General features: G+C 39.9%; 1 protein-coding gene across 5 annotated transcripts in view; it reads right to left on the bottom strand.

Moving 5' to 3' along the window:
• RUFY3 (RUN and FYVE domain containing 3) overlaps positions 1-26,161 on the bottom strand; it is a 110,063-nt gene that overhangs the window by 77,902 nt on the left and 6,000 nt on the right. Inside the window, exon 1 of one of the 5 annotated variants that reach the window (XM_023190258.3) lies at positions 14,323-15,323. The exons of 2 other annotated variants lie outside the window; for them this stretch is intronic. In XM_023190258.3, the coding sequence (XP_023046026.1) occupies positions 14,323-14,500 (178 nt within the window). In that variant the 5' untranslated portion in view covers positions 14,501-15,323. Of the gene's footprint in view, positions 1-14,322; positions 15,327-26,161 lie in introns of those variants that run through there. 2 more of the 5 variants (XM_023190260.3, XM_023190259.3) reach the window with 2 other exon arrangements.

Raw genomic sequence — 26,161 nt, forward strand, 5'->3', positions numbered from 1 at the left:
ATATAATTACTTAGCAGCCATTTGGGGAGAAGTCTTTTTCACTGTTCCTCTACACATTTCTAAGCTCATCAAATACTTCTATTTGTTCTCTGGAAAAGCTCAAATACCAAAAATTGCAAAGGAACAGATTTTAGTATTTATAGCCCTGTACTCAAAAGCACTTCATAGTAGTCACAGTTGACTGGTGGGGACTAGAGGAACCACAATGAAAAAACATGCCAAATTGTATACTCTCCACCTCCCCCTCAAGAGGGGCACCACCAAAAAAGCAAAATGCAGAACCAGCTACTCAAGAGTACAGAGTATTGTGGATGCTCTCAAACGACAGCAGTTGCTCTTTCCAACCAGATCGTGGTTGGTACCCAGACTTGGGAATCTGACAACGTGAATTCTGTTCTGAGTTCTATCACTGAGTGGCAGTTAGCTTATCTGGCACAGCATTTCCTTTTGGAAAATGATTCATATTTCAGTGATTAGTTTAGGACAAACGACTTTTGGGTGTTAGAAGCTGATAACCCAAAGAAGAATTAATGTGAGTTCTGTTATGAAGGGCACAAATTAAAGATTAAAGTAGAAGCTCTGTTCCACAAAAATTCAGAAAAGGCTCACCAATAGAAGAAAAGACTGTAAGGCACTACGGTTAATGACAGTGCACTGAAGCCAACGCCAGTACAGGAGTATCAGGGAAATAGGAAGAAACTGAAAGTAGCCCTGAAACAGGAAGGAAAAACTGATTTTATGCAGAGTATATTACGGTCAGGTCAGAGGCAACATGCAGCTCTTTTGTGGTTTAGACAGGAACTGGCATACAAGTATTTCTCACCCAGATTTAGAATTTTACAAAATCCTAGAAGCTAAGTGGGTAAAACTTACCTTGAAAGGGTGACTAGCCAGGTTATTTTCAGGACAGAGCAACAAGAAGGGATGAACCTTGCCCAAGAACTTTGTCCCATAGGCTTCTGAGACTGTATTAAAAGCTACAACCTTCTCACTTCAAGAAGTTCACTGAGACTGCCTTCTGAACACATAATCACAGCTCAGAGAACCTGACAGTGTAAATCTAAGGCGGACTGCACTGGTGGCAACAAATGTTTCTGTAATCTCACCAAGGGCCAATTACAAAACGGGGTGTGCCACAGTGAAAGCAAAGAACAATAACACAATTCTGTGAAAAAGAGAATCCCAATGACTCAGGTTTTATTTTCCAAACACTTAGGAAAGGAATCAATCAAATGCTGTAAATGCTTCTAAATCTAGAAACTGTGGGACCCCCCATACACTGCAAATAGCATTTACGCAGCTAAGAAAACAAAGCATGCCAGTAAATAAACACAGGTCTGTGAAAAAGCTCAAAATAAAATGCCTAATAGAAATCTTAAAAAATTATATTGGAAATTGAATCTAAAGCAGTAGCCCTACTGTGAGGCAAATGTTCCCACTCACAGATGTGTGAAACTGTCATAGAAGGTACTGATATATAATACAAATATCTGTTGGATAGATGATTGCACACCCGTTAATTTTCATAAAGTTTTTTCCCTTGAAAAAGGAGCATTTGTTTTCATATTAGAGTAATATGTCCTCTTGTAGAATATTTGGGAGATATAAAGAAACATAAAGAATATTATAAAAATCACCTGTAATTCCAATATCCAGAGATAATCAATTTTTATATTTTTGATATATTTCCTTTCACTTGTGTTTATGCATACCTATGCTTAAAAAAATTGTGACTATAGTAAATATGCAGCTTAAGAGGCAGCTTTTAAAGTTATATCCAAACATTACCCTATACATCAAATATCGTTCCACAATAATTTTTAGTGTAAGGTGTTCTACAACTTATTGAATAATTTTCCTCTTAGGCTATTTAAGTTGCTCTCAAGATTGTGTTACAGGAAGTCAGAATACTGTGATAAATACACAGTACATACATAAACTTTTTGTTTGTATCTCTTACTATTTCCTTAGGATACGTGTCTGGTACAATTACTGAGAATTAATTTTTTTAGGGTCCTTGATTCACAATGATAAAATGATTTCTATAAAGGATGTACCAACGCATATTCTCACTAGCAGAGGCCCCAAGTTGTCCCATATTGTCATCAATACTATATATTATTAATAGATATATTTAAAACAATAAATTATTACATTATTCTAAACTTATATTTTCCAAATAATATATAGTTGGTCTGGAACATGAGATTAAAAAATTGAAAATAAAGAAAACATTAGAAACCATAAATTAAATTGTGTGTAATGGAGGAAGACAAAATCTTTTATTATTTATTTATTTAGAAATGGAGTCTCGCTCTGTTGCCCAGGTTAGAGTGCAGTGGCGTGATCTTGGCTCACTGCGACCTCTGCCTCCTGGGTTCAAGTGATTCTTCTGCCTCAGCCTCCCGAGTAGCTGGGATTACAGGCGCCCACCACTGCACCCAGCTTTTTTTTTTTTTTTTCTAATACTTTAAGTTCTGGACAGTAACCAAAACAGCATGGTACTGGTACCAAAACAGAGATATAGACCAATGGAACAGAACAGAGTCCTCAGAAATAATACCACACATCTACAGCCATCTGATCTTTGACAAACCTGAGAGAAACAAGAAATGGGGAAAGGATTCCCTATTTAATAAATGGTGCTGGGAAAATTGGCTAGCCATAAGTAGAAAGCTGAAACTGGATCCTTTCCTTACTCCTTATACGAAAATTAATTCAAGATGGATTAGAGACTTAAATGTTAGACCTAATACCATAAAAACCCTAGAAGAAAACCTAGGTAGTACCATTCAGGACATAGGCATGAGCAAGGACTTCATGTCTAAAACACCAAAAGCAACGGCAGCAAAAACCAAAATTGACAAATGGGATCTAATTAAACTAAAGAGCTTCTGCAAGCAAAAGAAACTACCATCAGAGTGAACAGGCAACCTACAGAATGGGAGAAAACTTTTGCAATCTACTCATCTGACAAAGGGCTAATATCCAGAATCTACAAAGAACTCAAACAAATTTACAAGAAAAAAACAAACAACCCTATCAAAAAGCGTGCAAAGGATATGAACAGACATTTCTCAAAAGAAGACATTCATACAGCCAACAGACACATGAAAAAATGCTCATTATCACTCGCCATCAGAGAAATGCAAATCAAAACCACAATGCGATACCATCTCACACCACTTAGAATGGCAATCATTAAAAAAATCGAGAAACAACAGGTGCTGGAAAGGATGTGGAGAAATAGGAACACTTTTACACTGTTGGTGGGACTGTAAACTAGTTCAACCATTGTGGAAAACAGTGTGGCGATTCCTCAAGGATCTAGAACTAGAAATACCATATGACCCAGCCATCCCATTACTGGGGATATACCCAAAGGATTATAAATCATGCTGCTATAAAGACACATGCACACGTATGTTTATTGTGGCACTATTCACAATAGCAAAGACTTGGAATCAACCCAAATGTCCTAGAACTTAAATAAATAAATAAAAAAAAAAGTTCTGGAGTACATGTGCACAACGTGCAAGTCTGTTACATAGGTATACATGTGCCATGTTGGTTTGCTGCACCCATCAACTCATAATTTACATTAGGTATTTTTCCTAATGCTATCCCTCCCCCAGCCCCTTGCCCCCCGGCAGGTCCCCGATGTGTGATGTTCCCTTCCCTGTGTCCATGTGTTTTCATTGTTCGACTCCCACTCGTGAGTGAGAACATGAGGTGTTTGGTTTTCTGTCCTTTTGATAGTTTGCTCAGAATGATGGTTTCCAGCTTCATCCATGTCCCTGCAAAGGACATGAACACATCCTGTTTTAAGGCTGCATAGTATTTCATGGTGTATATGTGCCACATTTTCTTTATCCAGTCTATTATTGATGGATATCTGGGTTGGTTCCAAGTCTTTGCTATTGTGAATAGTGCCGCAATAAACATACGTGTGAATGTGTCTTTATAGTAGCATGAAAATTCTTTCTTTTAAAATGGTTTTATGGAGTAATAGGGAATCACTGAGTTCACCAGAAGTTTGTTGGATATCTACCATAAATAGTACACAGTACTATGTGGCCTTCTGAAGAAGGCCAAAGAAAAGGTTTGCCCTGAAGAACTTTCTATATAACTTCAGAAATAAGGAATCCCATAAATTAAATAACTGGAGAATGATTCCCAGCATATTCAAACAAATGTCCCAGATGCTACCCAGTGATTCAGCACATGAAAGGTGTGAGATTGTTACAGAAGGACTTGTAGATGAAGGGAATCAGGGGTCCATCACCCTTCCTGATGTAACACTGGCATGAAGAATCACAAGTCGGAATAGTAAAACAAAAAGAATAATCAGGGTTTTACTGAAGCACAGTCTGACTGGAACAGGTAAGTATGTTGAAAAGGAGTTTGAAAAAACATTGAATAAAAAAAAAATCATCCAAAGAAGGGCATGAGAATGCTTGGCTAAAAGAGTAATGGTTATGTATTACAATGTAACGAAATAGTAGCTACTATTTCAAACAATCTGTAATCACGAACATTACTGTTATCCCAAACTGCTTTTCAGGCTAAGCGTGGTGGCTCATTCCTGTAATCCCAGTACTTTGGGAGGCTGAGGCGGGTGATTCCTTGAGCCCAAGAGTTCAAGACCAGCCCGGCCAACATGGCAAAACCCTGTCTCCATTAAAAATACAAAAATTAGCCAGGCATGGTGGTGCGCATCTGTAGTCTCAGCTACTTGAGAGGCTGAGGGGAGGTTGCAGTGAGCCAAGATTACGCCACTGCACTTCAGACTGGGCAACAGAGCGAAACTCCGAAACTCCGTCTCAAAACAAAAACAAAACAAAACTGCTTTTCTTATTGCTTTTGTACATCTGCTTCAGAAAGCTACATTTAGCATACAGAGATGTCACTTGCCAGCCAGGTCAGTTTCAGCAGTGTACTATTTTTGCTGTTTGGTAGTATATGCACAATTATGTAAATATTTTCATTTACTTTATAAAAGTGAGTGAAAAGAGGAAAAAGAAAACAAGTGAACAAAAAGCTCAATCTCCACTTTAACAGACGGCAATCACTGGCCGGTCGTGGTGGTTCATGCCTGTAATCCCAGCACTTCGGGAGGCCAAGGCGGGCAGATCACCTGAGGTCAGGAGTTCGAGACAAGCCTATGCCAACATGACGAAACCCCTTCTCTACTAAAAGTACAAAAATTAGCCAGGCGTGGTGGCAGGCACCTGTAATCCCAGCTACTTAGGAGGCTGAGGCACGAGAATTGCTTGAACCCAGGAGGCAGAGGTTGCAGTGAGCCGCAATCGCGCAACTGCACTCCAGCCTGGGCATCAAGAGCGAGACTCCCTCTCAAAAAAAAAAAAAAAAAAAAAAAAAACAAACAAGATGCAATCACCAAGCCTGTCCCAGCTGGGATGCTTTTGGCCTTATTTGGATGCTCACTGTACTTAAGTTGCCAATGCTGTGTTCAATTGCGCATAAAACTTCTGGAAATATGTCATCAGAGACTGGGAAGAAGACTCCTCCTATTAAATGCAGGCCTATTGTTGGACTTGCACTCTAGAATTCTGAGACAGGAGTATTGTGTATGAGTTGAGCCATTGGTTGCCTGAGTTTGAATCCTGCCTCTACCAGTTATTACATCCTTGAATGTCAGTTTATTTTACTTTTTTAAATTTTTGAGTTGGAGTTTCACTCTTGTCACCCAGGCTGGAGTGAGTACAGTGGTGCGATCTCGGCTCACTGCAACCTCTGCCTCCCAGGTTCAAGCAATTCTCCTGCCTCAGCATCTCAAGTAGTTGGGATTATAGGTACCTGCCACCATGCCAGCTAATCATTTTTTTTTGGTATTTTTAGTAGAGATGGGGTTTCACCATGTTGGCCAGGCTAGTCTTGAACTCCTGACCTCAGGTGATTCACCCGCCTCAGCCTCCCAAAGTGCTGGGATTACAAGTGTGAGCTACCGCGCCTGGCCAAATGTCAGTTTATTTGTAAATTGGGGTTAGTAACTATATCTAGGCTCAAAAGATTGTTGTAAAAATTAAATGAGATAATACATTTTTAACACTTGGAGTAAATAATTCCTGGCAGAAAGTAACTAATCGGGCCAGACGTATATTTTATTGCATTCAACTGATCATCTGTGCATCACCCCTCAATGTCAGATTCCTCATCCCTAAAAGAAGGTTAATAGAAAAGCACATATTTTGGCAGGGTGAGGTGGCTCACGCATGTAATCCCAGCACTTTGGGAGGCCGAGGCGGGTTCAAGGAGTTCAAGACCAGCCTGGCCAACATGGTGAAACCCTATCTCTACTAAAAATACAGAAATGAGCCGGAAATGGTGGTGGGTGCCTGTAATCCCGGCTACTTGGGAGGCTGAGGCAAGAGAATCACTTGAACCGGGGAGGCAGGGGTTGCAGTGAGCCAAGATTGCACCACTGCGTTCCAGCCTGGGTGACAAGAGCAAGACTCCATCTCAAAAAAAAAAAAAGGAAAAGAAAAACACATATTTCTTGATAACTGATAACTCATTGATTTTTAATCAATTATTTTCTTATTTATAGAGGTTCAAGAAAGGACAATGCTAAAACTTGAGTTTAAGCTACTACTAATGTTCATCTTTAGTCTGTCTGATAAATAACTTGTTTAGACTACTCTATAAAGTTAGACATAAAAATATAAATATAGGCTGGGCGCGGTGGCTCAAGCCTGTAATCCCAGCACTTTGGGAGGCCGAGACAGGCAGATCACGAGGTCAGAAGATCGAGACCATCCTGGCTAACACTGTGAAACCCTGTCTCTACTAAAAAAATACAAAAAACTAGCCGGGCGAGGTGGTGGGCGCCTGTGGTCCCAGCTACTCGGGAGGCTGAGGCAGGAGAATGGCGTGAACCCGGGAGGCGGAGCTTGCAGTGAGCTGAGATCCGGCCACTGCACTCCAGCCTGGGCGACAGAGTGAGACTCAGTCTCAAAAAAAAAAAAAAAAAAAAAAAAAAAAAATATATATATATATATATATATATAAATATAAAATAAAATGGCAATGTAAAATTTAAGAATATGGCTTAAACTGCTGTGGCTCCAGCTACTGATTCGTGAACAACTACTAATATAAATAGCTACCATTTACAGAGTGCTTTACATTAATTATCTCATTTAATCCTACTAAACTCTCAAGTAGTTACCATTAATATTCCCAGTTAAGAGGAGAGAAAAACTCAAACATGGTGATTCACATCTGTAATCCTAGCACTTTGGGAGACTGAGGTGGGCAGATCACTTGAGGTCAGGAGTTGGAGACCAGACTGGCCAATATGTGGAAACCTCATCTCTACTAAAAATACAAAAAAATTAGCTGGGTGTGGTGGTGTGCACCTGTAATCCCAGCTACTCAGGAGGCTAAGGCAGGAGAACTGTGTGAACCCGGGAGGTGGAGGTTGCAGTGAGCCGAGATCGCGCCATTGCACGCCAGTCCAGGCGACAGTGTGAGACTCTGTCTTAAAAGAAAACAAAAAAACAACTCAAGCATGAAGGGATAACTCGTGCAACGTCACATGACTACTGAGTAGTGGGGTAAGGAACTGAATCCAGGTCCAGGTCCAAGCCACAAAATCCATACTTTTAACCACTATCCTATATTATCTCTAAATTAATGACCATCACAGTAGCTAAAACACCAATTGTCCAATCAACCCCATTATTGTACTAATTCCTTTACTGTTCTCAAATATACCCCATATTGAGAGCAATCAAGTTTTCCATCCAGCAATCAAGTTGGGTCTAATTAATATCCACCCAACTCTAAAGAGACTCATTAGGTATTCAGCAGATTTCTTCAGTCATTTTGAATTATGTGTCAAAATTCTACTTAGAAATTTCCAAATCTCAAGGCCTCATTAAAAAAAAAAAGAAGAAATTTCCAAATCTCCACAACAAATATCCTTTTGTAATCAGAAAAAAGTCTTATTTTAAAAATCCAACTTAGCTTCACTTTAAAAAGCACATAAAAATTATTTTAAATTGCAATTTTTAACTTGCCTGCTACTCAAACCATATAAATATCAAAAAAATGATAACAGACAGTAGGAATGTGGAATAAAAAAGAAAATAGACCAAAAGCTGGACATTTAGTTTAAGAACAAGGAATGGTACTGAGATCATAAATTCTATTAAAAAAAAAAATCTGTCTGAAACACTTTACAGAGTAAAGGCAATTATGCAAAATAACATTTTCTCTTTTGAAATACAATACTACTGCTGTCTTTTAGGCTAATTTCAATTTACAGACGGTCCCCGGCTTATGAGGATTCAACTTACGATATTTCAACTTTACAACGGTGAGAAAGTGATATGAGTTCAGTAGAAACCCTACTTCAAATTCTGAATTTTGATCTCTTCCCGAGCTAGCAATATGCCAGGTGATCCTCTCTCATGACCCTCTCTCAGCAGCAGCAAGCCGCAGCTCCCGGTCAGCCACATCATCCTACTCAGCCACACAGCCACATCATCCTACTCAGCCACACGATCAGCCTCAGATCAGGGTAAACAACCAATACGCTACAGGGTACTGTGCTGCCAGATGCTTTTGCGCAACTGTTGGCTAACTTAAGTCTTCTAAGCATGTTTAAGGCCGCCTAGCCTAAGCTATTTAAGCTATTAAGTTCGGTACAGTAGGTGTATTAAATGCATTTTCATTTTATGGTATTTTCAACTTAGGATGGGTTTCTCAGGACATAACCCCAACTTAATTCAAAGGAAATCTGTAATCACTTCAGAAAACAAATGAGTCAGGATTCCATTCTTTAAAAATTCTCTTTAAAGTGTCAAAATTTTTACTAACATATACATTTCTAATTAGGTAAACTTTTTAAGGGTAAATATGTTATAAACTGAGTCATAGCTATAGTTGGTTTTGTTGTTAAACATTCAATAATATTGAAGGTAATACTATAGCCTGCCCCTCATGTATGTGGACGTGTGTATACACAACATGTATTGGTGAATTTCTTTAAAAAAATCTTTTTTTTTTTTTTTTTTTTTTGGAGACAGAGTTTCACTCTTGTTGCCCAGGCTGGGTGCAGTGGCACATCTCTGCTCACCGCAACCTCTGCCTCCTGGGTTCAAGCGATTCTCCTGCCTCAGCCTCCCGAGTAGCAGGGATTACAGGAACCTGCCACCATGCCTGGCTAATTTTTTGTAATCCCAGCACTTTGGGAGGCCAAGGTGGGTGGATCGCCTGAGGTCAGGAGTTCAAGACCAGCCTGGACAACATGATGAAACCCTGTCTCTACTAAAAATACAAAAATTACCCAGGCGCGGTGGCGCCTGCCTATAATCCCAGTTACTAGGGAGGCTGAGGCAGGAGAGCTGCTTGAACCTGGGAGGCAGAGGTTTCAGCGAGCTGGGAACTTGCCCCTGCACTCCAGCCTGGGCAACAGAATGAGACTCTGTCTCAAAAAACAAACAAACAAACAAAAAAGTTGTTATTTTTCTGAACCTAGAATTATATGTAACTTGTTTTGAGAATGTTACTCCCAAGAAATTCAGAAACATGAGCATGTGACTTTAAAAAAAATGGCAAAAATAAAACATATCACTTCATCTCAGTAATAATACCACTTCTGAAATTCATATAATGATGCTTAAAGGTCTAACTGAAGTGTTCTGCTTCCATTCTTGAGAAAAACAGAGAACACATGTTCTCTAAAATTTTCATGGTGCTTTAAAAGTTTCTTTACTTTGAAATTCTACTTACTTCCAACATTGCTTTTGTAAAAAAAAAAAAAAAAAAAAAAAAAAAAAAAAACAAGAAGAAGAAAAGAAAAGAAATCCCACTACGCTTTCACAAGCTAAAAAAAAAAGTCTCTGCGAGATCATTTCAATGGTGGCACATGTTTCTCTAAATTAAGAAAATGCACAATGAATATTCTATAAACAAGGCTGCTCCTCTAGTGCTGACATGGCACAAGCAAAGTAAGAAAGTAAGCCACATTCTCACATCTCTGAATGTCCATTTAAGTCTCACTCCTTTTATCCTCACCCCCGCCTTTCCATGTGAGGATTCCAACTCTTAATGGAAATTAGGGTACAGACTTAAGCCAGGATATGTAATCTGGAAAAGTGTAAATCTGATTAATGCTTCTGTGGAGCGGGTAGAAGGCTTAATTGAAAGAGTGATGGGAGGGGCGCGGTGGCTCACGACTGTAATCCCAGCACTTTGGGAGGTTGAGGTGGGCGATCACTTGAGGTCAGGAGTTTGAGACCAGCCTGACCAATACAAAATTAACTGGGCATGGTGGCGCATGACTGTAATCCCAGCTACTCAGGGAGTCTGAGGCAGGAGAATCGCTTGAACGTGGGTGGTGGAGGTTGCAGTGAGCCGAGATAGCGCCATTACACTCCAGCCTAGGCATTAAGAGCGAAACTCTGTCTCAAAAAAAAAAAAAAAAAAAAAAAGAGGGCGGGCGCGGTGGCTCAAGCCTGTGTAATCCCAGCACTTTGGGAGGCCGAGACGGGCGGATCACGAGGTCAGGAGATTGAGACCATCCTGGCTAACACGGTGAAATCCTATCTCCACTAAAGAATACAAAAAAAAAAAAAAAAACCTAGCCGGGAGAGGTGGCGGGTGCCTGTGGTCCCAGCTACTCGGGAGGCTGAGGCAGGAGAATGGCGTAAACCCGGGAGACAGAGCTTGCAGTGAGCTGAGATCCGGCCACTGCACTCCAGCCTGGGTGACAGAGCCAGACTCCGTCTCAAAAGAAAAAAAAAAAAAAGAATAATGGTAGTGCTTTTGTTAGTCACAATCTATTAAGCATCAAGAACTCAAATGTTATCTTCCCTCTCCATTCTGTACTGGTAAAGGGAATCCAGCTTCTGTAGCCAGAAGTTGGAGAGTCATCCCAGGCACCGCCTCATCTTCATTCTCCAGCCACCCAGCCCTTCAGTCATCGGGGACATTCTACTTTTCCAAGGATTGTTCCTTTTGTGTTCACTCTCGCTGCCTTAATTTGAGATTGCCATCTCTTCCCTAGACCATTTTAATAGTTATAGTTAGGGGTCTCTGAGAGCTTATGTTCTTCTGATCCATCCACTAGACTGTTGCCAGAGTGACCATTCCAAATACAAATCTTATTTCATGTTACTCCCAGACATAAAGCACCAGTAGCTTTTCACTACAGAATCAAATGCAGGCTTTTCAGTATGAATAAGAAGATTTCTACAGTCAAGCCCCTGCTTATCTTTCCAGGCTTGCTCCCTGTTGTGCCAAACAGAAGCCCACTGTGCTCCTGTTTGCTATTCCCTGGCTGGGCCAGCTCACTATGTACTGTTTGAAATGTCCTCCCTATGTTGGTCTGGTGATCACCTCGTTACCTCTTAAGGTCTCACTTAATGAAGCCTCTCCTGTGGAATCAATCACAGGACTGTGATTTCCCTTTAGGGGAAATCTATTTGCAATTAAACTTGTTGTAGATTTGCTTTTGGCTTTTAAAAATAGAGTATATAAGCCGGGTGTGGTGGCTCACACCTGTAATCCCAGCATGTTGGGAGGCGGAGGCAGGTGGATCACCTGAGGTCGGGAGTTCGAGACCAGACTGACCAACATGGAGAAACTCTGTCTCCACTAAAAATACAAAAAATACAAAAATTAGCTGGGTGTGGTGCCTATAATCCCAGCTACTTGGAAGGCTGAGGCAGGAGAATCGCTTGAACCCAGTGGGCGGAGGTTGCAGTGAGCCGAGATCGTGCCATTGCACTCCAGCCTGGGCAATAATAACAAAATTCTGTCTCAAAAAAAAAAAAAGTATATAACACAAAAGAGAGATAATCTCATTGACCACCAATAAGTATTGAGATAATGAAGTGAATGCTTTTATTCTCATTTATTTAAGGGTTAAAGTAGGCAAAAACTCTAGGTCCAGGCCTGTACTGTGGACTGCTCAGTGAAGGGCCAGGAACTCTGGTTTTAAGAAAGTAAAATGTGGAAGCCACAGAGCCTCTATTGCTGAGTATATACGGTCGGTCTACATCATTTTAAGAGGGAACATTATGCTTTTTGCTTATTTTCTTTTGTAGGAGTAAGGAGACTTCACCCTAGGATTTGGGTGGTCACATATTTTTCCCTCTATGAATCAGCCCGGAAAGCAGTCTGAATACTTATGCGTCCAGACATCAGGAGTTTCATTTTGTCAACAAGGTGAGATTCACATAATCATAGGCCTGGTGATCACCACTTAAATGCTTATAGATAAATTAAATATAATAACTGTCAGTGGTATTAACATAAAAGTGGATTATTTCTTGGGACCAAATGACTGTTTAAATATTCAGAGTTTGGTAATGGAACAAGAAAAGAATACTCATAGGTTTTCATGGGCCTATACTTTCTTTATTTTCATTTCTAATTATTTAAAATAATGGCTTTCTTGACCAATTTAAGGCAAAATTCTAAAATGCACTATTAGCATTTCTCTATTTTCTTCCAAATCCTCTATAGTTGATTAAAGGTCTTGGAAACTCTGTATTTATGATTTCTTTAATCAGCAGACACACAATTTATTGCTTAGGTTATAGCTCTCACACATTTTCCATACTGAGAAATGTGTTGCTACAGATTTCTCTATGAAGAATTCAAATGACACTGCTACAAACGCTTACATGAACCAAACAGCTCACTTTCACTTATCCATAGGAATATTGCTCCAAAAACATATATTCGAAGTGCTAAAATTGTTAAAAATTATTTTTGAGACACTGATAAACTACATTTCATAATAAAGGGAATATTTCATCTTGTATGACTCTCAAAATGGACCGGAACACATTTTTTTCAAACAAAATATGTAAACTGAGGCAGTTGCCAGAAGACCTCTTGGTAGCCTTCTAAAACTCTATTTTTTTTCTGTCAAGACTTTTAAAGCTTTGGAGGCTGTTTTAAGTAGTACTGGAATTGTTGGATGTAACGATGTTTTGATGAAAATACAGAATAAAATAATAATAAAAAATAAATAGTACTGGCATGGAATTTCAGCTGATGTCTTATAACTTGTGCACATAACGAAACTTACAGCCAAAGAAAGCTGTCCAATTAACAAACCAATTGTTACAAGATGCAAAGGGTCTTAAAAACCACTTAAACATTGTTCTTAAAGACACACCCAAAATGACTGCTTTGTGTTCTGTGATATTAACCATTCCTAAAACTTTATCAAGGCTAAGGCTGACTGGGAAGATAAAATCCTTATCAAACACAATGGGCAAACTCTGAGTCATGATAAGATTTCAACTCAAGGTCAAAGGCAGAGAATCACCTTTCCTAACCCCATCTGCTGGGTACAATTCACCTATGGTCTTCTTTGTCTTGTCAATGTGCCTAACTATCAGGCAGATGTTTATAAAGAATTTCTCCTCACATGCAAGCGTTTTTGTTTTCATCAGTATAAGGACAGAGAATAAACCCTAGCTAAGAAGCCACTGTATTGAAAACAAAATAATTTGTAGCTATGACTCAAATAAATCTTTCTATGGCATTAAGAGAATGAAAGGGTAGAAGCAGAAAACCTCTCATAAATTAGGAAAAGTCCAGGAAAAAAGTCACAAGTCAAGAGACCACAAAGATCTCAGAGGTACTGACAGTGGAAATCTCAAATGGATCATAAGAGTTACCACAAATAATTTATAAAAAGCAATGGCCAATAGATTCCAATATTACCATTCTATTGTAATATATAGGGACCCCATATTAATCATATTTAACCTTTCCAAGGCATTATGCTGAAAGTTATTTTCTCATCTAACCTAATAATCCATATTGTTAAAAAAGATAATATTTTATCAAATCTTTCCTAGATGTCATAACCTGCTTAACATTATATTCTCATATAATGGTGAGGATACCCTAATGTTTCTACTGTATTCATCATGTACAATCCTATAATTATAGTCATGTTATCTTAAGTTAGTGTTATAAATCACTACAATTTCATATATGAACATTTTCATATATGAACAAAATAGCTTTATTGATTAGAATCAGATGTGATAAGTGACCTCAAATGCTTTCTTTAGAGGCTTAAGACAAAGAACTCTAAACAAGTATCCAGCGTCTTTTCAAAGGATATCTCAAGGGGCAGGAAAAAAATTATTTTTCCCCCATGAGCAAGAGGAGGGGAGCTGGGTGGTAAGTAAGGATGCAAGGTTTTCAGGACTGTTAACAGTTGAGAGTGTAGGTTTTTCCTACCTCTCCCTGATCCTCCCAGCCCTCCCCCATACCAATGAAGATGCTGGAGAGGCATTAGCGGGTAGGATCTGACCATACCTTCATGGGTAGGCTCTGGGTCAGGTGTAAGTGAGATGTCATCCAGCTCTCGCAGGCAGAGCCATTCTCCATCCATGGACACTCGGAATTTGCAAAGGTAGATGGTCTCCATGGCAGCCTGTGTGATCTTGTCAGTGGTGGGGGTTGGCATATCGGTCGGAGGCGTCAGAGCAGACATGATGACTCAGCTGGGACCACAACACACACACAGACACACACACACACACACACACACCACAAAAATAAATACAACCTCCTCACCAAAAAAAACCCAATACAAAGCTCTGAAACAAAGCTTTCAGGAAAAGGGTGGGGGAGGTTTAAAAAAAAAAAAAGGAAAAACACCTTATAGTTTAAGAACAAACAGCTCAAGATAAACAATTCTACACTATCTTATAGACAGTTCCTACCACATAGCAAAATAAGATGATGCTTGTCTTCTCCCAGCTTCCTTTCCTTTTATCTTCCTTTCCCTGCCCCCCACCTTTTTTTTCAGCAGACCTATAGGCTTTAAATCCTGCACAGCCGATGCTGCCTTAGCTGGCTTTAAAAATCTGGCCTCGATATGAATAAGTGAAAAATCCTCCTCCTTTGTGCAGAAAAAAATATAAAAGAAAAACCTGAACAAAAAATAAACCTATATTTTCAGTGTAGCTTAAAAAAAAAATTCTGAGCTGCAGAAATCACTTCCAGGATCTGCTCAGATGAGATGGGATGCTGAGTTCTCATAGGATTGGCCGTGCGCAGTAAGCAGGGTGTTGACCAAAATGGCTGACTAATGAACTGAACTGAAAATTCAGGCTCATGTGACCAGCTGCTCTGAACGTAGGGCAAGCAATTCCCAGGATGCTTTATAGATGCTGCTGATGCTGAGAGAGCAATTAGGCTTCTCTCTCTCATCCTGTACAACCCACTTCCAGACTCTGCTAGTCAAACTGTGATCAGACATAACACAATGCACATAGCCTCATCAATTCCTCTTACTTTGGGATTAAGGACTGAATAAAAGGAGGACAATCAATACTGGATAATAATCTATAGTAAAGACAGTGAAAGAGGCAGTTAGATTAATTTAACAAGCACATAATTCATCTCTTTTATTCTTATCTACATAGCTATTGAAATTATTATGCTAAACGTTATGTTTTAAGAAAAGCATAAAAAATTGAGGCTCTCAGAAGGAAAAAAACAAAAAGATTAAAAAGAAAAGCTAAAGCAGATTTTCAATTTATATATCGTATTCTTGGGCATTTATAATTTCCTTCTCCAAGGAACAAAAACCTGACCTTTTAGGTTAGGCAGAAATGCAAAAAAAAAAAACCTTGAAGTTAAAAAAGGAAAATCTTTCCCGATGAATGGCAATTCCCCCCTTTTTGATTTTGTTGTATTTACCAAATTTATGCCAAGCATAAAATAGGTTTCTTTCTTTTTCTTTTTTCTTTTCTTTTCTTTATTTTTTTTTTGAGATGGAGTCTTACTCTGTAGCCCAGGTTGGAGTGCAGTGGCATGATCTTGGCTCACTGCAACCTCCACCTCTCGAGTTCAAGCAATTCTCCACCTCAGCCTCCCGAGTAGCTGAGATTACAGGTGCCCACCACCACGCCCAGCTAATTTTTATATTTTTAGTAGAGACAGGGTTTCACCATCTTGGCCAGGCTGGTCTTGAACTGCTGACCTCGTGATCCACCTGCCTATGCCTCCCAAAGTGCTCGGATTACTGGCATGAGCCACCGTGCCCAGCCTTAAGCATGAAATATGTTTCTAAGCAGAAGATTAAACCATGCTATATTTTAAAAATCCTCCCATTCAATAACATACTGAAGACAATTATATTTTCTTAAATCAACACACACACACACACACACACACACACACACGGCCCTATATTATTCAATGAGGTATTTATACCTTGGTAGCAAAAGGGCAGGTACTTGCTTTATGAACTACATAAATTACAAAGAGAAGAATAACAATTTTCTTTGAAAATGTTCTGGACAATTGAAAGAAAGTGTTTGTTTTTGTCTTTAAGGGTTTCAGTTTTAAGGAGGAACATACAAATTCAAGAAATATGACCTGAGACTATTTATTCCTTTCTAGGGATTGTTATCACAGGGACATCTTAATTTAGCTAATTTCTGAAAACTAAAAAACTTCTGCTTGAATATTCTTAAAATCTCAAATGCTTCATCCTAATTTGAGACTGAACTGAAAGAAAAAAAATGCTAATAATCAAATTCTGTAGAGAAACTGGCATTTTCACATTGTTAGGAAGAGGAGCTGGATGGCTGGGCACAGTGGCTCATGCCTGTAATACCAGCACTTTGGGAGGCACAGGCGGGCAGATCACCTGAGGTCAGGAGTTCGAGACCAGCCTGGCCCACATGGTGAAACCTCGTCTCTACTAAAAATACAAAAATTAGTCAGATATGGTGGCATGTGCCTGTAATCCCAGCACTCTGGGAGGCTGAGTCGGGTGAATGGCTTGAGCTCAGGAGTTTGAAACCAGCCTGGGCAACATGGCAAAACCCCGTCTCTACAAAAACAAAAATTAGCAGGGTATGGTGGCCCACACATGTGGTCCTAGCTACTTGGGAGACTGAGGTGGGAGAATCACATGAGGCCAGGAGGCAGAGGCTGCAGTGAGCCGAGATTGCACCACTGCAGTCTAGCCTGGGAGACACGGTGAGACCCTGTCTCAAAATAAAAATAAAAAAAAAAAAAGGAGGGTATACTGGCACAATGTAAGAAGGCATACATATAGGCTTATTTATAATTGGGAAAAATCAGTAAGTTACTAAGGAAAGCAAAATACTTCTGGTTTTATATCTATCTCATTCTCTCTCATCATCACCCTACATCTAGACTCAGAGCCATTCATTCATTCATTCATTCATTCAACAGATATTCACTAAGAGATGCTCCACATGGCAGGTAGTGATCCAGGTACTAGGCATGCAGCAGTAAGACAGGAACACCTTTTCTAGGAAACAGAGTTTTCATATCCAAATACTGAACACAAGCCTTCATTTAACACATTCTCATTTAATTCAGTTCAATTCCTTTCTAGCTAAAAATATTCCCATATTATATATTAATAAAGGGAACAGTTTATAGATTCACTTTATATCATGCAATACTTCAAAACATAGTAAGTAGTCATTAAAACCTTCAAATTACATGGGACATTCCTGGAACCACAACTCCAAACAGCCCTAGCTAGCTAGCTATATGTGTGATATCAAAACTCTAGATCAATGATATGTTCTTAAAATAGAACAAGGAATACGTGAATAAATCTGAATGCCATGTGATTGCCTGGGGTCCAAAACCTGAATTCGGCCTTGTCACAAACCATGACAATCTCTTCACCCCAGTAAGGATTTACTAACTTGAACAGATCTCCACTGATTGCAACATACCAACACTACAGGAACATCAAGGTTAGTAAGCAACAAACTTGATTAACATTCCTTTGGAAGATCCATCCCACCCTGCCTCTCTCCAGATAGAGGACACAGAGAGGCAAGCCCAAAACAACTAAAGTTTTTGGCAAGAAAAGAAAAACATGCCTGTGTTGGTATCCTTCAATTTCCCAGATCTACCAGTTTGAGTTGTTAGCAGCCATTTCAGAAATAAGACCCAGGGGTGGACAAGAAAACCTGTACTTCTACACTGTTCTTTAGGTAAAACACCATTGAGTCTTCAGCACGAACAGGTATTCATTGTTTATAGGCAATGAAGTTACTATGAAAACAGTACTATTTGTAGAAACTTATAAAAACAATTCTATAGCCAGGCGCAGTGGCTCACACCTGCAATCCCAGCACTTTAGGAGGCTGAGGTGGTTGGGTCACCTGAGGTCGGGAGTTCAAGACCAGCCTGACCAAAATGGAGAAACTCTATCTCTATTAAAAATACAAAATTAGCTGGACGTGGTGGCGCATGCCTGTAATCCCAGCTACTCTGGAGGCTGAGGCAGCAGAATCACTTGAACCTGGGAGGCGGAGGTTGCGGTGAGCTGAGCTCATGCCATTGCACTCCAGCCTGCGAAACTCCATTTCAAAAAAAAAAAAATTCTAGATATTGTTTAGTACTGTTTTTACATTTCGGTCTTTACTAAGTAATCATCTTAGCTTTGAATATAAAGATAAAGTTAAGCCATCGGTAAGATATTCAAACCTTGATTTTTTTTCTCATATACAGAGTAATTACTGTATGAGCTATATTGAACTATTTTCTCATTTGATCCTAATTGTGAGGAATGGCACCTATTTGTAAGACGGTTGTGAGGCAGGTGGGAGTTCAGTCTGTGGCCCTAAAAGAATTAATAGGCCTATGTGAAGTTCAAATCCAAAATGAAGATCAAAAAATACTACGTTCTAGCTGCTTAAACAGTCTGTATTTTCCACATTATGATTGATTCAAAGCAAATAAAATTCACACTTCAAAGTCAGAAGTTACATTCCTCTTAAAGGATACTTGTACTTGGTTACTGCTATAAGACAAAGATCAACTTGACAGCCTCAATGTCTCTGTTACATATTGTGGAAAAATTACTTAAAGTAGCTATGATTTATTAAATTTCTATTTTCTGTTAGGTGCTTTACAAATACCACGTCAATTCTTCACAAAAACACTGCAAAGTAGAGACTGATACCTTCTCTTTATACACAATGAAACCAAAGTTCAGCCACGTAACTGGCCCAGGATCACACAATTAGCAAGTGGCAGATCTGTTATTCCAAACTACTTCTGTCTAGATGCCTCCAAAGTCCATGTTCCTTCTACACGCTGCAACTTCAGCATTCTATTCTAACTCTTCTTCCTCCCCGGACGTTAAATTTTACTCAGAAAAAGTAAAAAGACATTTAAAACACACACACACACACACACGTGTGCGCACGCACACACACACATACGCACAGGCAGTCTCCTCATGAAATTTCCTAAACGTGAGTTTCCACAAATTTAAGATTTGAAGAAATTTTTTTTTATCAGCTTTCATACTTTACACCTTAATGCTGCACAACCCTTCCTCCAGACCCCCCAACTTATGTATTTAGTTCAGCCTTTTAGTAAGTGGGCACATTCTGACAAACTACGAATGCAGTATGGATTTTTTCTGTTACGTGCTCATGAAGGGTAGACCAAATGCTTCCACTATGTACTTGGTTCATCCTACTACCACTCTGTCACTAATTCCCTCCACATTTACATACTAGTTGGACAAATTAAGAACACTTGATACATTCTGAAATAGGAAAAGATAAATGATGGGGGGAATCATTTTCTAAAATGACGCATTGTGCATTTTTTAAGAATAGCAAACTCAATGTGTAATTTTAAATCCTTACAGAATATAACCAATATCCCTGAAACCCTCGCTCAACTGGAGAAATGGACCAACACATGTACTTATGTGCTCCTTCTAGCTTCTAAACTCCCGCCTCTCATTTCAAGGCAACCCTTCTGAATTTAGTGTAAATCATTATCTTATTTCAAAAATATTGTTACAAATATATGAAGGTCTAAGCAATATATTTACTTTCAGTCTTTTTCAACTTTCTTATAGAAAGTGTTTCATGCTCTATAAAACTTTCTAAGCCTTTCATTCAATGCTGTATTTTTTTGTTGTTGTTTTTTGAGACAGAGTTTTGCTCTTGTCGTCCAGACTAGAGTGCAGTGGTGTGATCTTGGCTCACTGCAACCCGTCCTCTCCCAGGTTCAAGCGATTCTCCTGTCTCAGCCTCCCGAGTAGCTGGGATTACAGGCACCCACCACCATGCCCAGCTAATTTTTGTATTTTTAGTCGAGACGGGGTTTCACCATGTTGGCCAGCTGGTCTCAAACTCCTGAACTCAGGTGATCTGCCCACCTCAGCCTCCCAAAGTGCTGGGATTATATGCATGAGCCACTGCACCTGGATTTCAATGCTGTATTTTCTAAGGCTGATCCAAACTGTAGTATGTATATGTAGTTTATCCTTTTGGCTGCTGTATTATAAGGTAGTGTTCCAATGTACGTACAAAAAATTTCTGATTTGGCCAGGCGCGTTGGCTCACATCTGTAATCCCAGCACTTTGGGAGGCTTAGGCGGGTGGATCATTTAAGGTCAGGAGATAGAGACCCCCCTGGTCAACGTGGTGAAACCCCGTCTCTACTAAAAATACAAAAATTATCCGGGCATGGTGGCACATGCCTGTAATCCCAGTTGCTCGGGAGACTGAGGCAGGAGAATCGCTTGAACCTGGGAGGCAGAGGTCATGCCACTGCACTCCAGCCTGGGCAACAGAGACAGACTCCATCTCAAAAAACAAAACAAAACAAAACAAAAAACTCCAAAACAAAAAAAACGTACATATATTCTGATATTTTCTTTTTTTTTGAGATGAAGTCTCGCTCTGTCGCCCAAGCTGGAGTGCAGTGGCGCAATCTTGGCTCACTGCAACCTCCACCTCCCGGGTTCAAGCAATTCTCCTGCCTCAGCCTTCCAAGTAGCTGGGACTATAGGCACGAGCCATCATGCCCGGCTAATTTTTTATATTTTTAGTAGAGGCAGGGTTTCACCGTGTTAGCCAGGATGGTCACGATCTCCTGACCTCGTGATCCACCGCCTCGGCCTCCCAAAGTGCTGGGATTACAGGCTTAGCCACCGCACCCGGCTTTCTGATTCATTTTCATGTTGGTGGGCATCTGGGTTATTTCTGATTTTCATAATGCAGAATAGAAACTTCCTAAAATTTGTCAAGTTGTGCAACTAAATTTGTAAAGCTCACAAAGTTCTGACTGGCAGTTTCCTGAATCACGGTTTCATAATTTAAGAAGAAAAGTCTCATTTCCCCCCTATTTCACTAGTTGCTGTTAGCATGAAAGGGAATTTTTTTTTTTTTTTTTTTTTTTTTGGAGACAGAGTCTTACTCTTGCCTGGGTTAGTGTGCAGTGGCACGATCTCAGCTCATTGCAACCTCTGCCTCCCGGGTTCAAGCGATTCTCCTGCCTCACTGCCTCAGTCTCCCGAGTAGCTAGGATTATGGGCACATACCACCAGGCCTGGCTTATTTTTGTATTTTTAGTAGAGACGGGGTTTCGCCATGTTGGCCAGGCTGGTCTCGAACTCCTGACCTCAAGAGATCCATGCGCCTCCGCCTCCCAAAGTACTGGGATTACAGGCATGAGCCACTGCACCCAGCCATGAAAGGGTATCTTTGATGAATCATCATCATGATGACATTGGTGGAAAGCCCAGATGTTTCTGTTAAATTACATGATTATTCAACTCAATGATCACGATTATTTCACATGCTCCAGTATACCCTCCCATCTCCCTTCCCAGAACCACAATCTATTATGTCTACCTCTGATTTCAAGATTTCTTCAATTTTAAGTTGACACACTTGCTAGGCTCAGTGTCACTTTATAGATATTAACCAAGGTTGACAATAACTATAAAATGATATACCCGAAAAACTGAGCTATCATTACTTTGTTAAAACAAACACCACCAGGAGTATTATAATGCATCATCTTTTCACTTGTTAAAATTAACCAGCATAAGATTAAGAATAACCTCTACCCTGAAAAGCAAAACTGATTTCATGGTTCAGTGGCTGTAGGTAATAATTTACAGATGTAAAACTATCAAAAACTTAGTAGGTGACCTTGGGAAATTTATCCCCCTCTTGCCCTAATTTACTCAGTTTTAAAATGAAACTAAATAACTAGCTCCACAAAGACCAGAAGCTCCACCAAAGAAATATGCATTTTGCACACCTCTTACATATCTACTCAAAATAGTACCTACCAAATACTGGACTCTCAATAGACACTTGCTGGTATAGATATGTATATAGCCTTGCAATGGTATTTTTCCACCCTCATGTTTTACTTCAATTGTGAAAACCCCCAAATTCTACAAAATCAAACTATATTTATGCCCCAACAAACAGGTCATTCTAACACTGGCTTCATTCATGTGTACATAACAGATTCATTCATTCAACATGTATAGGGCACCTCCCATATGCTAGGGTTGCAGAAGAAAGCACAAGGCAACACACAAGAAACAGACAATTTTAGGTGTTCAGGAAAGTCTTAATGTCTGTCATAAATTGACCTATTCAGCGTTTTTTACATATACAACTATTTTTTCTATCAGATTGGTGACTCTTGAGTTTCATTAATTTACTCATTTTTAGTAAACAGGGCATCAGTGAGTAGAATATGGAACTAGAGGGCTGTTGCCTGAAGAGGTGCCTCCAATCTAGGACCTGATTCCAGTTATCGGAGGCAATTAAAGAGTGTGACAGAGCATGTGGACTCTGGAGTCAGCATGCTCACAGTGAATCCTAGGTCTACCACTTAGCTGCTGAGTAACCTTGGCAAATTACTTCTCTGTACCCATTTCTACACTGACAAAATGTGGATAATAATATTAACTATTTCGGAGTTAAATGCTTAGCACAGCACTTGGCGCAAAGTAAACAGTAAGTAAATGTCACCATAACTGCACTATAATAAGTGCTTCTGCTTTGAGAGTTCTGGAAAGACCCTATGAACACATAAAATGAAAATCAGTAAGGATAAATGTTTATGGGACAGAGGCAGAGGAAAGTAAAAAGGAGATGTAAGCAGAGGGTTACAGTGGTCTCTCAGATTTTGAGGAAGAGAGATAGGTCAGAATTTTACCAAGCATTCACCTCAAGTGATCAGATTTTCTAAGTTCATGAAAAAGACAGCAGAAGTAGATAAATGCCTATGGAGAGTCCCTAAACAGATTCTGAAGTTAGAAGAATCACACTCTCAAAGGCGACACGCTGCAACAACTTCAGCTTTCTACCTGCTTTTTGCTCTCTTGACCTGCCAGACTCTCCTTTCCTACAGATCACAAGGTTCCCACACCTTTCTTCCAAACTTTCCCACCTCCGCCCCACCACTCCCCCTGACATAGCTGAGTGTCTTGTCTGCTTGGTAGGGAGCATGTCAGATAAAAAAGGCTTTGCAAAGAGAGGAACACCACCTTGGCCAGCAGCCCTGAGACGTTTTAGGGGGACTATGAACCTTTTCACAATTAGTCAAATACAGTAGGGGGGCATGGCCATATTGCTACTTACCTTCTCAAGTACCACCACTGTTTTGTAACTCTAAAAACATTTCCTGGCCGGGCATGGTGGCTCACACCTGTAATCCCAGCACTTTGGGAGGTTGGGGCGGGCGGATCCCTTGAGGTCAGGAATTCAAGACCTGCCTGGCCAACATGGCAAAACCCCATCTCTACTAAAATATAAAATTAGGTGGGTGTGGTGGTGCACGCCTGTAGTCCCTGCTACTCAGGAGACTGAGGCAGGAGAATCGGCTAAACCTGGGAAGCGGAGGTTGCTGTGAGGCAACATTGCCCCGTCGTACTCCAGACTGGGCAACAAAAGCGAAACTCCGTCTCAAAAAAGCAAAACAAAACAAAATTTCCTCTCACACAACTTCAAACCAATTTTTTAATGCTTACGGTGTGCTACTGACTACCCACAACAAATTTTACAGCTCATAACCTGAGCCACTTCACACAGTAGGGAGTGTGTTTCAGTATTAGTAAGGCTTGGGTAGACATGTAATAGGTGTGATGTCCTGTAAAATTCATTAAAAATGGGATTCTACTTTTATTTATGTTGCCTACAGGTTACCTATTGTGCAATGATAAAGGGGCAGCCCATTTTTTAGTTAGTTCTTTTAACTATTTAAGGAATTTTGAAAAATATTGTCAACAAAAAAAATTATTTCATCCAGTTTATTCTGCTACACTTCCATCATCATACATCTAGACTTTTTACTATCTATAGCCCATACTAGAAAAACATGCTCTCTTAGTTTCTTGATAAAATCCTACCTCTTTAACATGTAGATTTCTATGAAAAATTTTTTAAAAAAGAGAAAAGATACAAGACAGAATATAGTCAGGTGAATATGTTTTGAGGCCAATACTTGTCTTTTATTCCCCAAAGTTGCTTTCTCTGCCACCTTTCCTCTGCTATCCCTCCTACCCAGCAACCTTTACTGCTCTCCCCTCAAACCAGCTTATTTAAGACTCTGGTGGTGAGGGAATGTACAGTGATTAAGAACATGTGCTTTGAAGGTTATTGAGGAATATGAATTCATCCCTTGGCTTCAGTTCAAAAAACTGCTAAGTACTATTACATGTGAAGTTTCTAGCTCTGCACGGCACACAAAAATATCCCACAAATGGTGGCCACTAGTATTATTATTATCTTACAATCACATCCTTTATTGGTAATTGTTTGGGTTTCAGAACTACAAAAAAGAATTGTTATATAATGAAGAGCCTTTTAGGACCCTCTAGTGTCCAGAATGAAACTAAGATGAGAAGAAAAAAGAAAACTCTGTCTACAAAGAATGAGTCTATGACTGTCAGAACAGGAGCAACTAAAGAAAGACTCAAAGATTACATCTAATATTCTGAAATTGTTGCTCTGTCAATAAAAAGGGTGATTTGACTTTTTGATAATGCCAGGCCAGAAGAACAGGTGCAACAAAAAGATGGCGGCAGAAGAGAAGGGGAGAATTGGCTAGGAAGAAAAACTGTGAGAGTTCAGGCAGCCCTGCTCACAAAGGCAGAATCAGGAAGGCATGCAGAGAGTTTAGTCATGGGGAAGGAAATGGGGGCATGACCCAGCTACCTGTCCCTCAGTAGCGCAGGAGGTCTGAGGTCATGTCAGCTATGCGTGGAAGGAGCCAGTTGCATCGAAACACTGAACACCTAAACTCCAGATCTCTGGCAGTTACACATCCTTGGAAAGATGCTACATTTCAGAGGTTTGTGTGTGGGTGGGTGCTTTTTATCTACTATTTGACAAAAGGCACTTAATGGATCAGAAAAATGGCTCTTTGCTTTCTTAACACAGTTGGAAAAGAGCAGAAGGCTAACAGATTTATGAATCACAGAAAGGTAAATGAGGACACTGATCTACATTGAAAATACCGAAAATCTTTGTTTTAGAAAGTCACACATCACTCTGCTGTTTCCAAAACTACTAGTATGAAGGTAACCATGCCCAATCTTTTGGGGTTCTGAAAGTTTGACCATTTCCCTCATATGTTCCAGCGTGGGCAGATGCCTCTCTGTTTACAAAACACAATAAAGTACTTCTGCCTTTTCAAAGTTTAAAGAAGCATACAGCAGGTGAACTGGTTAACATGTATTTGAGGCCGGGCGTGGTGGTTCATGTCTGTAATCACAGCACTTTGGAAGGCCAAGGCAGGAAGATCGCCTGAGCCCAGGAGTCCAAGACCAGCCTGGGCAACACAGTGAGACCTCGTTTCTTTTTTTAAAAAGTTGTTTATTTTCACTTTGGCTCTTCTTTGACATATTTTTTTTTTTTTTTTTTTTTTTTTTTGAGACGGAGTCTTGCTCTGTGGCCCAGGCTAGAGTGCAGTGGCGGATCTTAGCTCACTGTAGCCTCTGCCTCCCAGGTTCAAGTGGTTCTCCTGCCTCAGCTTCCCCAGTAGCTGGGATTATGGGCGTGCACTACCACACCTGGCTAATTTTTTTGTATTTTTAGTAGAGATGGGGTTTCACCATGTTGGCCAGGCTGGTCTTGAACTCCTGACCTTAAGTTATCCACCTGTCTTGCCCTCCCAAAGTGCTGGGATTACAGGCGTGAGCCACCATGACCGGCCCATTGACATATCTCTTTACATAAAAATTTTTTTTTAAATAAATAAAACAAAACAAAAAACATGTGTTCAACTCCTGACCTGGTATATTGTCTTCTTGTTTATTTTATCTTATTTTTTTTTGAGACAGAGTTTCACTCTTGTTGCCCAGGCTGGA

This window comes from Piliocolobus tephrosceles, chromosome 3 (assembly GCF_002776525.5).
Source record: "Piliocolobus tephrosceles isolate RC106 chromosome 3, ASM277652v3, whole genome shotgun sequence".
NCBI lineage: Eukaryota > Metazoa > Chordata > Mammalia > Primates > Cercopithecidae > Piliocolobus > Piliocolobus tephrosceles.